Consider the following 11683-nt stretch of genomic DNA (forward strand, 5'->3'; position numbering starts at 1 on the left):
CTCAATTCGCCAAACACATATCAAAACTTTGGCAAAACACAGTTTTGCTACAGATTTTAGTTTTAGAAACAGAAAACTGTATGGAAATCAAATGTTTCATCAATGACAAAATTTGCAGAATTTTGTCCTCATTATATTTGGTAGTGAGGAAACGCCAACTGGATGCTTCACATTAATACATCGGTGAAATATCTGACTCATTGTTCTGTGTTCATACTGTACTGTCTGACTATCATGACCTACTTTCCGGCAACAGAAAAACAATACTTTGTCAAACCAACTGCTGCCATGTGGGATTTTTCTTCCCTCCAACTAATTGCGAAGTTGCACGTGACGATTGTGAATGCTGTTATTTAGTGCTGCTATATAAATATGAACACGGCTTAACATTCCTACACTACAGCCCATATAGGATCAATTTCATAGACATCACCACTTGCTTGTTGCTGGAACTATTCACATAAGGCTGACGGGAGAATTCAGGTGTGACTGAGCAGGCATCTGTAGTGCTGGCAAAGTGGCAACAGCATCCATATCCAAGTGCTACTTAGTGCCATTGAACCCCCCCAAACAAAAAAAACTGCTCCAGAGATACTGCTACACAATTGACCATGTGCTGCTTCTGGGTTGAGAACTAGAACAGAAGTGAATATACAATTTCAGTGCAAATGGATAAAGAGCAAGCTATTCTAACATTGCTACAGAAAATCATTAAATAATGCAAGAAAATACATGATTTGGAGGTTGAGATTTAATTGGAAATTAGACGTGGCCTGACATTGAGCATCTGCAACCACACGGCTGGGGTTTATTCATTACGTCTTGCAATGGAAACTGTTTACGAACTCAACGGTTTCCGTTTAGTTTTTATTTGGAGTAATGATTACACCCCAGTACTACAGGTCAACGGTGCGAATGAGTGTTGAGAATGATGTATTCGAGTTAAAACACACACGTTCACATGCACCACACACTTTTACATGCCCGCTGCCATAAACAAACACAGTTAACTCCCACATCTGGACAGAGAGTCTCCATAGTAACAACTGGATACATGCATCCAGAGGAACTCCAAGAACTTCAAACAATTACCCACAGTGCAATTCATCTAGCTATACACAGAGCTCTCTCTCTCATTGGGAACGCAATAATGACTTTGTTCCATTTAAACAGTTTTATTAACATTTCAAAATCTTCATAAATAGTGAAAAAAACAAACCAAAAAATAGTCATCCATGTCCTCGTATTAGTTTGGTCCTTTAATGTGAAAATTGTCCCCAGATAAAATAAAAATGATTTGTCCAAACTGAGTTCTTCAGAAAAAAACGAAGGAATAATAATAAAAGCCATTTAGCAGACACACAAATTAAAGGAAATTGGGAGGAAGGAGGTAAACTGACAGGACGAACGCGTCACTACATTTACAAGAGGTTGACTACTGGACTCAAGGACGACTGTACAGGAAGAGGACGCTTTTCGCTTCCCGCCCAATCCCAAAGCAACCCCATGTCGTTTCCCAAATCACACCCTATTCCCTATTGAGTGCACTGCTTTTGACCAGAGCACTATGTAGAGAATATGGTGCCATTTGGGACACAGACCATAACACCTCCCTCGTAGATCTGACAGGCATGAATAAGCAATATAGGTAGGGGGTAGATATGTGGCTTTACTATTACCATATTGCTAACACTTATTCAAACATATTAGATCTACAAAGGACCATCAAGTAGTGCCACTAGGAAAGAAGTGGCTAAAGGGAGTTGATTTGGAACCGGGCGTAAAGGCATGCTCTACAATTTGTTCTTTATTTCTTAGTTGTTTATATATGGAATGGATGACGCAGTGTTGACTCAACGTACACGGATGGATGGACAGAAGGACTGTTCTTTTCTTTCTCTATTTCGTGGAGAGGATGAGAGCCACAATAAGACCGTAGAGCCCTAGGACCTCTGCAAAGATCAGGATGAGGATCATGCCCACGAAGAGCCTGGGCTGCTGAGCTGTGCCTCGAACGCCTGCGTCACCCACAATGCCGATGGCAAAACCAGCCGCCAACCCACTCAGCCCCACGCTCAGCCCAGCACCCAGGTGGAGAAAACTCCTACATGAGAGAGAGGTGAGGGATAGAGCGAGATGAAGAGAGGGTAGAAAGAGAGGAGGGATGGAGATGGGTTGGAGAGAGGGAGAAAGATGTATTTAAAACAATTGCATTCAAAGCATCCCAAAGAGATTGCAGACCATCAGTTTACAGATGTAGTACATCGCTAACACTTCTGAAAAACAATGGTGAAAAATCCACCAATCCTATCAAGTGGAGCCAATACCATATTACTACCAATCAGATCGCTTCAGACATGCAGTGCCTAGCGGTAGACTTGAGAATGGATAACTAGCGTCTGCAATTTCTGAGCTCTTACTTGTAGAGGGTGACTTTCTCTGAAATGTTGTTGGCGATGAGCACCGCCACCACCAGCCCATAGATGGCGATGATACCTGCCATGACCACAGGAATGATGGACTTCATGATGAGCTCCGGCCGCATCACCGACATGGCAGCGATGCCCGTGCCGCTCTTAGCCGTGCCATAGGCCGCCCCCAACGCTGGAGGAGAAGGAGAATTTAGAATTTCAAAAAGACAGAATTCCAAGACCATCCTATTTTGTCAACAGAACACAATTGTTTCAAGTAAAAACACATGAACGAGAGATTAGATTGTTATAGAGCGTGTGGGTATTAAAACCAATGGAGTTTGACAGTAGTGTCTGCGCTTGTTGATCAAAGCCCGTTTTCATCACAGGTAAGCTTCCCTTTCCACACTTTGTAGCTCTAGGAAAAACATCTTAAATCTTTACATCTATGAAGAACACTCAATAGATCAGCAAATGCATTAGCACAATGGTAATGCCCATCACAATGGTTTCAGGAGTTTGTGCAAGGTGGAGAAAGAGGTAGGGGAGTTTGTGTGTTTAATGCGATAGTTTGTGATTTTGGCAACGAAGCCCTTTATCTACTTCCCCAGAGTCAGATGAACTTGTGGATACCATTTGTATGTCTCTGCGTCCAATATGAAGTGGGTTAAAGGTACATTCACGAGCCAATGCTAACTAGTGTTAGTGCAATGACTGGAAGTCTATGGGAACAGTCATTCCAGTCGTTGCACTAATGCTAGTTACCAATTGTGTTAAAGCTAGTTAACAACTCCCTTCCCTTCAAACTGAACGCAGAGACATAAAAAAATGGTATCCACGAGTTCATCTGTCTCTGGGGAAGTAGACAAAGGGCTTCATTGCCAACATCCCGAACTATCCCTTTAACTCTTGAGGCTCACACCTTTCTGTGATTGCAAAGGTTCCCAAATTCATGAGAGCCTTAATTGCCTTTAAAAAAAAAAAATGTCCTCTTCTCCATGTCAACTGTACTGATTGGCAAAGACTTGACAGGTATAAACATGGTGAAAACATTAAGATAGCTTTCCCTTGGTCAGGTCTTTCAGTTAGGAGAGAGGATGCGAGAATAAGGAATAACTATTTTTAAAAAAGAGCCACGGAAAGAAAGACTCCAGGATGTAGCCAGAGAAAGACATGGTGTGTGTCCCAATTTCTCCTTTCTCATGAAGTGTACACTTGTTCATTACTTCCCACAAACCTAAAAAAGCACTGTCTTGATGGTAGCATGGGAAAGACGTATACTGAACAAAAATATAAAACTGCAACAATTTCAAACATTTTACTGAGTTACAGTTCATAGAAGGAAATCAGTCGATTGAAATAAATGCATTAGGTCCTAATTTATGAATTTCACATGACTGGGCAGGGGAGCCTCGGAGGGCATAGGCCCACCCACTGGAGAGCCAGGCCCAGCCTGTCAGAATGAGTTTTTCCCCACAAAAAGTTATTTACTACAGACATAAATACTCCTCAGTGGCCTCCCGAGTGGAGCAGCGGTCTAAGGCACTGCATCGCAGTGCTTTAGGCGTCACTACAGACCCGTGTTCGTTCCCAGGCCGTGTCACAACCAGGAGTCCCATATTGAGGGGCATAAATGGCCCAGCATTGTCCAGGTTAGGGAGGGTTTTAACGGGGGGGGCTTTATTTCACTCCTTGTGGCGGGCCAGGCGCATGCAGGCTTACTTCGGTCATCAGTCGAACAGTGTTTCCTCCGACATATTGGTGCGGCTGGCTTCCGGGTTAAGCTGGCGGGTGTGTTAAGGAATGCGGTTTGGCGGGGTCATTTTTCGGAGGACGTCACCCACAATGCCAAAAAATTGGGGAGAAAAGGGGGGTAAAAAAATGTATTCTTATGGTAGAGAAATTAACATGATATTATCTGGCCACTGCCCTGTTGGACACTCCTGCAGTCAGCTCCCTCAAAACCTAAGACATCTGTGGTTGTGTTGTGTGACAAAAGTGAACATTTTAGAGTGGCCTCTCACTAACCTTTATTTAACTAGGAAAGTCAGTTAAGAACACATTCTTATTTTCAATGACGGTCTAGGAACGGTGGGTTAACTGCCTCGTTCAGGGGCAGAAAGACAGATTTTCACCTTGTCAGCTCGGGGGACCCAATCTTGCAACATTACAGTTAACTAGTCCAACGCAATAACGACCTGCCTCTCTCTCGTTGCACTCCACAAGGAGACTGACTGCCTGTTACGCGAATGCAGTACGCCAAGGTAAGTTTAATGCTAGCTAGCAACTTATCTTATAAAAAACAATCAATCATAATCACTAGTTAACTACACATGGTTGATGATATTACTAGATATTATCTAGCATGTCCTGCGTTGCATATAATCTGACTGAGCATACAAGTATCTAAGTATCTGACTGAGCGGTGGTAGGCAGAAGCAGGCGCGTAAACATTAATTCAAACAGCACTTTCGTGTGTTTTGCCAGCAGCTCTTCGTTGTGCGTCAATCATTGCGCTGTTTATGACTTCAAGCCTATCAACTCCCGAGATGGGGCAGGTGTAACCGAAGTGAAATGGCTAGCTAGTTAGCGCGCGCTAATAGCGTTTCAATAGCTGTCCCAGGCCTGTCCTAGGGATGGGAGTAGGGAGAGTAACTAAAACTAGCCTGGGAGGGAGGTTGTGGGGAGAATTGAGGAGGACAGTGGCTGGCGAAGCTCCACACATTCAACATATGGCTGATGATGTGAATGATACATGGTGTAGACTGCATCATGGTGCACTACCCTCAACAGTGTTTTTCTAGACCCTTGGGTAGTGGTCATAGCTGTGTCGAGCTGGGCTGTGATGGGCCAGGTCTGGTAGAGCTTTGCTGAGGCTGGCCTGGTCTGGTAGTATGGGAGGGAGGTTGTAGGGGGAATTGAAGAGGGTAGTGTGTAGGGCAGTGTGGCCGGCGACGCTCCAAACTCTGCATGGGGCCTCTCTGACTGCATACGGCTTGGGCATAGCTCAGTGTATCTGCATGCAGTTCTTGGGAAAGAAGTGGTGTGGGGGGCAGTGTTGCTGGCTGTTCGCCAGTCTGTGGGGCGCCACCGAATGCTGGTCTAAAGGTGTGCCTGATTTGTCTCAGGGAGTTTGTGGCTGTTATGTTGCTCCTGTGAGGTGGACTGACCACCTAGAGCAACATCCTTTAATGTCCTAAAATTATGAAAGGAAACCCAGTGGCGGGCAGATGGAGAAGATGGATGTTGGACGACATCCTGCTAATTTGATCATTGATGAAACATTTAATCTCAATACAGTTCTCTGTTCTTCAAACTATAATGTTATGAACAGTGGACTTAAGTTTTGTAGAGGTTTACCCTTAGCCAGTTTTCAAAAATTGTGTTGTTTTGGAGTGCACAGGTGAATTGAGTTGTTTCACATCTTCACTTCAGAGTATGGATTCTCTAACAGAAATATGTAAATACATGCTAGAACGTGCCAATAGAATCTCCCTAGCTTGTGCTTGGCTCTGCCCACCTCCTTGCTTGTTCTCCCCACTGATGAATTTTCTCCCATTGGAAACGACAGGATGTGGTCTTATCTTGGGTTAGTTATAAAAAAGAATTTGCTCATGAAGGCTCTGAGGCTAAGCTATCCACATTCAGCTGTTTTCGAAACCGCTTGCGGATTCTCAGAGAAAGTCATCTTTATCTTCACCGTGCGCACACAGTTCAGGCGAGGTATGCGTGGGTGGAAAGTCCCTGGCTGTCTAAGCTTGAGTCATATGACTGCGGGTGAATGACTGGTTCTGGAGAGTGGAGTCAAAGCCAGTATGAATAGTGCTTTCAAGACAACTGGGAACTCAGAAAAGAACAAGGTAAAATCATGACGTCGGGAAAGTCGGACCTCTAGAAAGATGAGTTTCCGACTTGGAATTCCGAGTTGGATGACTGTTCCAAAACGCTTGGAAGTCGGAGATTCAGAGTTCCCAGTTGTTTTGAATGTGACAAAAGGGCAAAGTTATACACCATCTCTGGTGTAGTCATAGAGGCCATTTTTCAGTTAATGCTACAATATTTAAATCGCTGACCTTGGCAAATAAAGCATTGCAGTTTACATTTACATTATCCAGATCGACTTACACTAGTGAGTAGATACATTTTCATACTTTTTCGTAATGGCCACCCGTGGGAAGCGAACCCAAAACCCTGGCATTGCAAGCGCCATGCTCTACCAACGGAGGAAATGAATGACACATATGATCAAATGAAGAGGGGACTCGAATGAATTTAGCACCATCTAGGCTATTGATTGAATATGGCTAGTCAGGTGCTGCATTAGAAGATGGCTTGTCAGTCACTCAGTCTTACTGTGTCAATACCATTGAAACTATTTATACATTTGAATATTTGTAGCTACTTTTTAAGTAAATACCACAGTCAACTTATGCAAAACGTTGAGAGATGAAGAACATTGCGTTCTTCATTTCATCCATCACATAATTTTTCATTATGAAGCTTACCGGCAGTCACGTGGTGGTTGTTTACAAGCACACAACGACGAGAGACCGGAGCCTTGTGAGTCACTCACTGTTGTGCAGCACGCAGCAGATGATCGAGTTACAGTATGGAATTCACAACTAAATGTTTGCCAGCTAGATATCTTATATCAAGTTAACTGTCTAAAATGTGCTAAATGCTCTGCAGTTGTGCATTTGGTTTGCACATTTAGTAGCTAGTTAGCTATCTAGCTAAATGGTTAGCTTATTCCAAAACATAACAGCAGAGAATCCCCTCCTGGATCAAGAGCCTTGGGTATCTGATAGTATTTCTGATTGACTTAATGCACCACCACTAATGAGCTGTGGAGCTTCTCAAAGTAATGTTTTCTTCACCTCAAACAAAGTATGTTTTAACATCCATTGAGAATAACAATAGGTTCAATGGATTTTAAAAATCTTTCCAGCTCTCTTCCTTTTGATAACCCCTCGGTGTAATAGGGAAACAATGAACATTGTCTAAAATCATGTGTAAGGCAATATCCACAATGCAACTCGTTCAGCATATGTCGGGAGACACAGTTTGTGTTACAATTGTTTGCCTATCCTGAAATAACTTAAGCCGATTTCCATTAACATGGTCTAAAATCAATTGTTAGGCAACACCCACAATTCCACTAGTTTAGTATTTGAAGAGACACACTGAGTTGCAAATAAACATTCTTAAAACATTTTCCATGAACGTGGTCTAAAATCATGTTTTAGTCAATATCAACCATGCAACTAGTGCTGCATGCAACGGGAGACAGTCTGTGTGTTACCTGAAATAACTTAAGTTAATTTCCATGAACATGGTTTGAAATAATGCGTTAGGCAATATCCACCATGAAACTAGTTCAGCACATGACGGTAGATACAGTTTGTGTGTTACAATTGGTCAAGCAAGACTCCAATACCGTCATTAAGTTTGCAGGTGACACAACAGTGGTAAGCCTGATCACTGACAAAAAGAGACAGCCTATAGGGAGGAGGTCAGAGACCTGGCCGTGTGGTGCCAGGACAACAACCTCTCCCTCAACGTAATCAAGAGATGATTGTGGACTACAGGAAAAGAAGGACCGAGCACGCCCCCATTCTCATCGACGGGGCTGTACTGGAGCAGGTTGAGAGCTTTATGTTCCATGGTGTCCACATCATCAACAAACTAACATGGTCCAAGCACACCAACACAGTCGTGAAGAGGGCACGGAAAAACCTATTCCCCCTCAGGAGACTGAAAAGATTTGGCATGGGTCCTCAGGTCCTCAAAAGGTTCTACAGCTGCACCATCGAGAGCATTCTGATTGGTTGCATCACTGCCTGGTATGGCAACTGCTCGGCCTCCAACCGCAAGGCACTTCAAACTGTAGTATATCACTGGGGCCAAGCTTACTGCCATCCAGGACCTCTATACCAGGCGGTGTTAGAGGAAGCCCCAAAAAATTGCCAAGGACTCCAGCCACCATAGTCATAGAAGCGGTACTAGAGCACCAATTCTTGGTCAAAAAGTCATAGTAGCTTCTACCCCCAAGTCAAAAGACTCTTGAACAGTTAATCAAATGGCTACCCGGACTATTTGCATTGTTCCAAACCTACCCCCGAGTTTCACGCTGCTGCTAATCTGTTTATTATCCATGCATAGTCACCTTACCTCTACCTACATGTTTATATTACCTCAATAAACCGGTGCCCCTGCACATTGACTCTGTACCAGAACCCCCTTTATATAGCCTCACTACTGTTATTTTATTGTTGCTCGCTACAATTATTTGTTTTACCCCCCCTTTTCTTAAAACTACATTGTTGGGGAGAAATGCGCCAGAGAAATGGCATTCTGTCGGGACACTGACTATTTCCCCTCCCATTCGGTCAAAGTTCACAGCAAATGCTCCATTCCACTTTCTACTGAATGAGGACATCTAGTGGAAGGCGTAGGAAGTGCTACCAGATCCATATCTTGTTGGGAAAGGAGGGGGCGATGACGTCAAAGTTGCCCCACATTCAGAATTTCATTTGTTTGGAAGATTGCCTGCCCTATGAGTTCTGTTATACCCACAGACATAATTCAAACAGTTTTAGAAACTTCAGAGTGTTTACTATCCAATAGTAATAATAATAATAATAATAATAATAATATGCATATATTAGCAATCCAGGACAGAGTAGGATGCAGTTCACTATGGGCACGCAATTCATCCAAAGTGAAAATACCAAAGTGAAAATCCAAAGTGCCCCCTATCCTCAACAAGTTAAGGGCTTGTAAGCATTTCACTGTAATGTCTACTACACCTGTTGTATTCAGGAAATTTGATTTGACCTTATTTGTGAAAATCTTCTAAATGTTTTGGTGCAATTCAGAAGGCTGATTGAGGACCTTATTACTGATCAATGTGTTTTTTTTATGACCATGTCCTTTCTGCTTGCATTTTGTATTTACATCGATGTAAGTTATGCAATTCTGGGCTCATCTGTAAAATAAAGGTTAACTAAAATACATACAAATAACCATATTTGGTGGTGAGTGGAAATGCAACCGGATGCTTGATGTATGGTGAAACATCTGGCTCAATGTTCTGTGGTTGAGCAGCCCAGGTGAGCAAGCTGATTAGCAGATAGGCATCTTGTTGCTAGTCGACACGATTACCAACCATCGTTATTTAAAGTATCGAATTGGATGTCTCCGGTTAACACAGAAATACCTACATCAAACTGTATCAATAGAAATTGGCCAGCTTATTACGTCAATGGCAACGTCATCTGTTACGATGGAAATCTCCATTCCGAATACCTACCCCCTCACATGACAGGAATGATAGCCAGTTATCTAACAAGCAACCGCATCCTCTTGGCTTTTTTGACTTGCCCGCTCCATATTCAACACAACATTCCTTAGTAGTAGACATTTCGGCCGAGTGTAATACGACCCACACACCCCTTATGATTGAACGAGGCATGAGACATATGACTGAACGAGGGTGTTGTGATAGTTAACGTTACCGCTGAAGACCATAGCCGCAGAGGCTCCCATCACTGCGAAGAAAGGGGAGTATTCGGGACTTTCTGACGACATTCTTACGCGTTACAAGGAAAAGCGCACAAACGTCCTTTTTTTAAAACGTCAACGTTTCTGTCGATTCTCAACACTTGCAATTGCAAGGCCCTTTCGTGCAGCACAGGGACGACACCCGACAAAGCCACCTCTTCACAGGAACACTGGTGTAGCGGTAGAAAATGGCGAAACGGGAAATGTCACATGATCAGTCCACTGGCCATGTCCCATTATGTCGATGTAGGGGTGTCCAAAATATCCTGCGTGTCATGTCCATTTCGTTCGCGTGAGAATACAAATCATATAATTTGTTGCCAAGAAAGGTATAACTCGTTTGTATATAATTTAATCAAATAAATTAGATGATATCCATAATTTTGTAGTCATAATGGTATGGTCCGCTGAAGGCTGTCTATGGTCTATTCATGCTTGCCTGGTTGTGGGAGGGGATGTGCCGCAACCATAGGTTACTGTGGAACGCCGTTTGGGTCTTTGCGTGTCAAAAAAAGACATGAAAGTGATGCAGAAGGTTACAATTGGTGGAATTATTCCATGTTTAGTCTAGATAATGTTAAACAAGGTTGGAATGTTAAGCAATTAAATGTGTTACCAGACAGAACACAACTGTGAAGAGTTTACACAAATATTAGTGCTGTAACTCTTATCGCGGGACTGTGACTGTGAAATCACCTCCCCAGTCAGCCTATTGTGTGTATTGATATTCATATTGCACTGTACAGCTTTACCTAAGAATTGGGGATCAATGAAATGGGGTATCTGTCTACTCAATACCCAATCTATTTTTTCCCAACGTCCTCCTCAGAGTTATCAGACTCCAAAAACATCCACGCTATATTGTTTTTCCTCAAGAATGGTGTTCAATACACATGGGTTGACAATAAATGTGTCTCAATTCACAGTTGTTTCAGAGTCCTGCAATAAGAGCTATGACGCTATTGGTTCTCTGGGTGTTACTGAGTAGACTGATACCCTATGTCATTGATCCACAATCCATAGGTAAGGCTGTACAGTGAAATAAGTATGCCCCCAATGCAATTCTAAAGGCTAATACATCTAGTGTGATTTCAACAGCTTTTTGTCAAATGAACAAATTATTGTCTTTTGTTGATTTTATATGACAACATTTCAACCTCGTTTAGCATGATCCATGTCATCAACTAAAATAACGCTAATTTATAAAGCAGTTCTTATTTGATTAATGGTGGTCGGACCCCTTTATGTGAAGCTAGAAACAATAGTGGACTTTGCGGTTAGCCTTCAAAATAAAAGTATGTCATCATCTTAAATAAGCATGCCCCATTCAAGAAATGTAGAACCAGGAACAGATATAGCCCTTGGTTCTCTCCAGACCTGACTGCCCTTAACCAACACAAAAACATCCTATGGCATTCTGCATTGGTATCAAACAGCCCCCTTGATATGCAACTTTTCAGGGAAGCTAGAAACCAATATACACAGGCAGTTAGAAAAGCCAAGGCTAGCTTTTTCAAGCAGAAATGTGCTTCCTGCAACACAAACTCCAAAAAGTTCTGGGACACTAAAGTCCATGGAGAATAAGAACACCTCCTCCCAGCTGCCCACTGCACTGAGGATAGGAAACACCGTCACCACTGATAAATCCACTATCACTGAAGGTGTGGTGTCATATGCTATGTCATATGATGTGATTAGCTGATATGTTA

At 42.8% G+C, this 11683-nt stretch overlaps 1 protein-coding gene across 2 annotated transcripts; it reads right to left on the bottom strand.

The window, feature by feature from the left end:
- Positions 1–736: 736 nt before the first annotated feature.
- On the bottom strand, positions 737–10424 carry LOC110521926 (V-type proton ATPase 16 kDa proteolipid subunit c). 2 transcript variants are annotated; one of them, XM_021599898.3, is made up of 3 exons: positions 9929–10424; positions 2421–2604; positions 737–2104 (listed from the first exon to the last, which is right to left on the bottom strand). In XM_021599898.3, the coding sequence occupies exons 1-3, from the start codon at positions 9999–10001 to the stop codon at positions 1900–1902; spliced, it is 462 nt and encodes a 153-aa protein (XP_021455573.1). In that variant the 5' UTR covers positions 10002–10424; the 3' UTR covers positions 737–1899. The 2 variants fall into 2 exon arrangements, with proteins under 2 accessions (XP_021455573.1, XP_090088343.1); XM_090232217.1 differs by having other exon boundaries at positions 9724–10419.
- Positions 10425–11683: the final 1259 nt, after the last annotated feature.

The sequence above is a fragment of the Oncorhynchus mykiss genome, chromosome 4 (genome assembly GCF_057628025.1).
Source record: "Oncorhynchus mykiss isolate SJ-2025 chromosome 4, ASM5762802v1, whole genome shotgun sequence".
NCBI classification, from domain to species: Eukaryota; Metazoa; Chordata; class Actinopteri; order Salmoniformes; family Salmonidae; genus Oncorhynchus; species Oncorhynchus mykiss.

What these genes read in the sequence shown, in the direction of transcription:
- LOC110521926 (XM_021599898.3), bottom strand. Translation starts at nt 10,001, where the DNA reads ATGTCGTCAGAAAGTCCCGAATACTCCCCTTTCTTCGCAGTGATGGGA. An exon ending in TGCGGCTATGGTCTTCAGCG is followed by an intron (nt 2,605 to 9,928) that starts GTAACGTTAACT and finishes CTTCTCCTCCAG; the next exon opens with CGTTGGGGGCGGCCTATGGC. An exon ending in GAGAAAGTCACCCTCTACAA is followed by an intron (nt 2,105 to 2,420) that starts GTAAGAGCTCAG and finishes TCTCTCATGTAG; the next exon opens with GAGTTTTCTCCACCTGGGTG.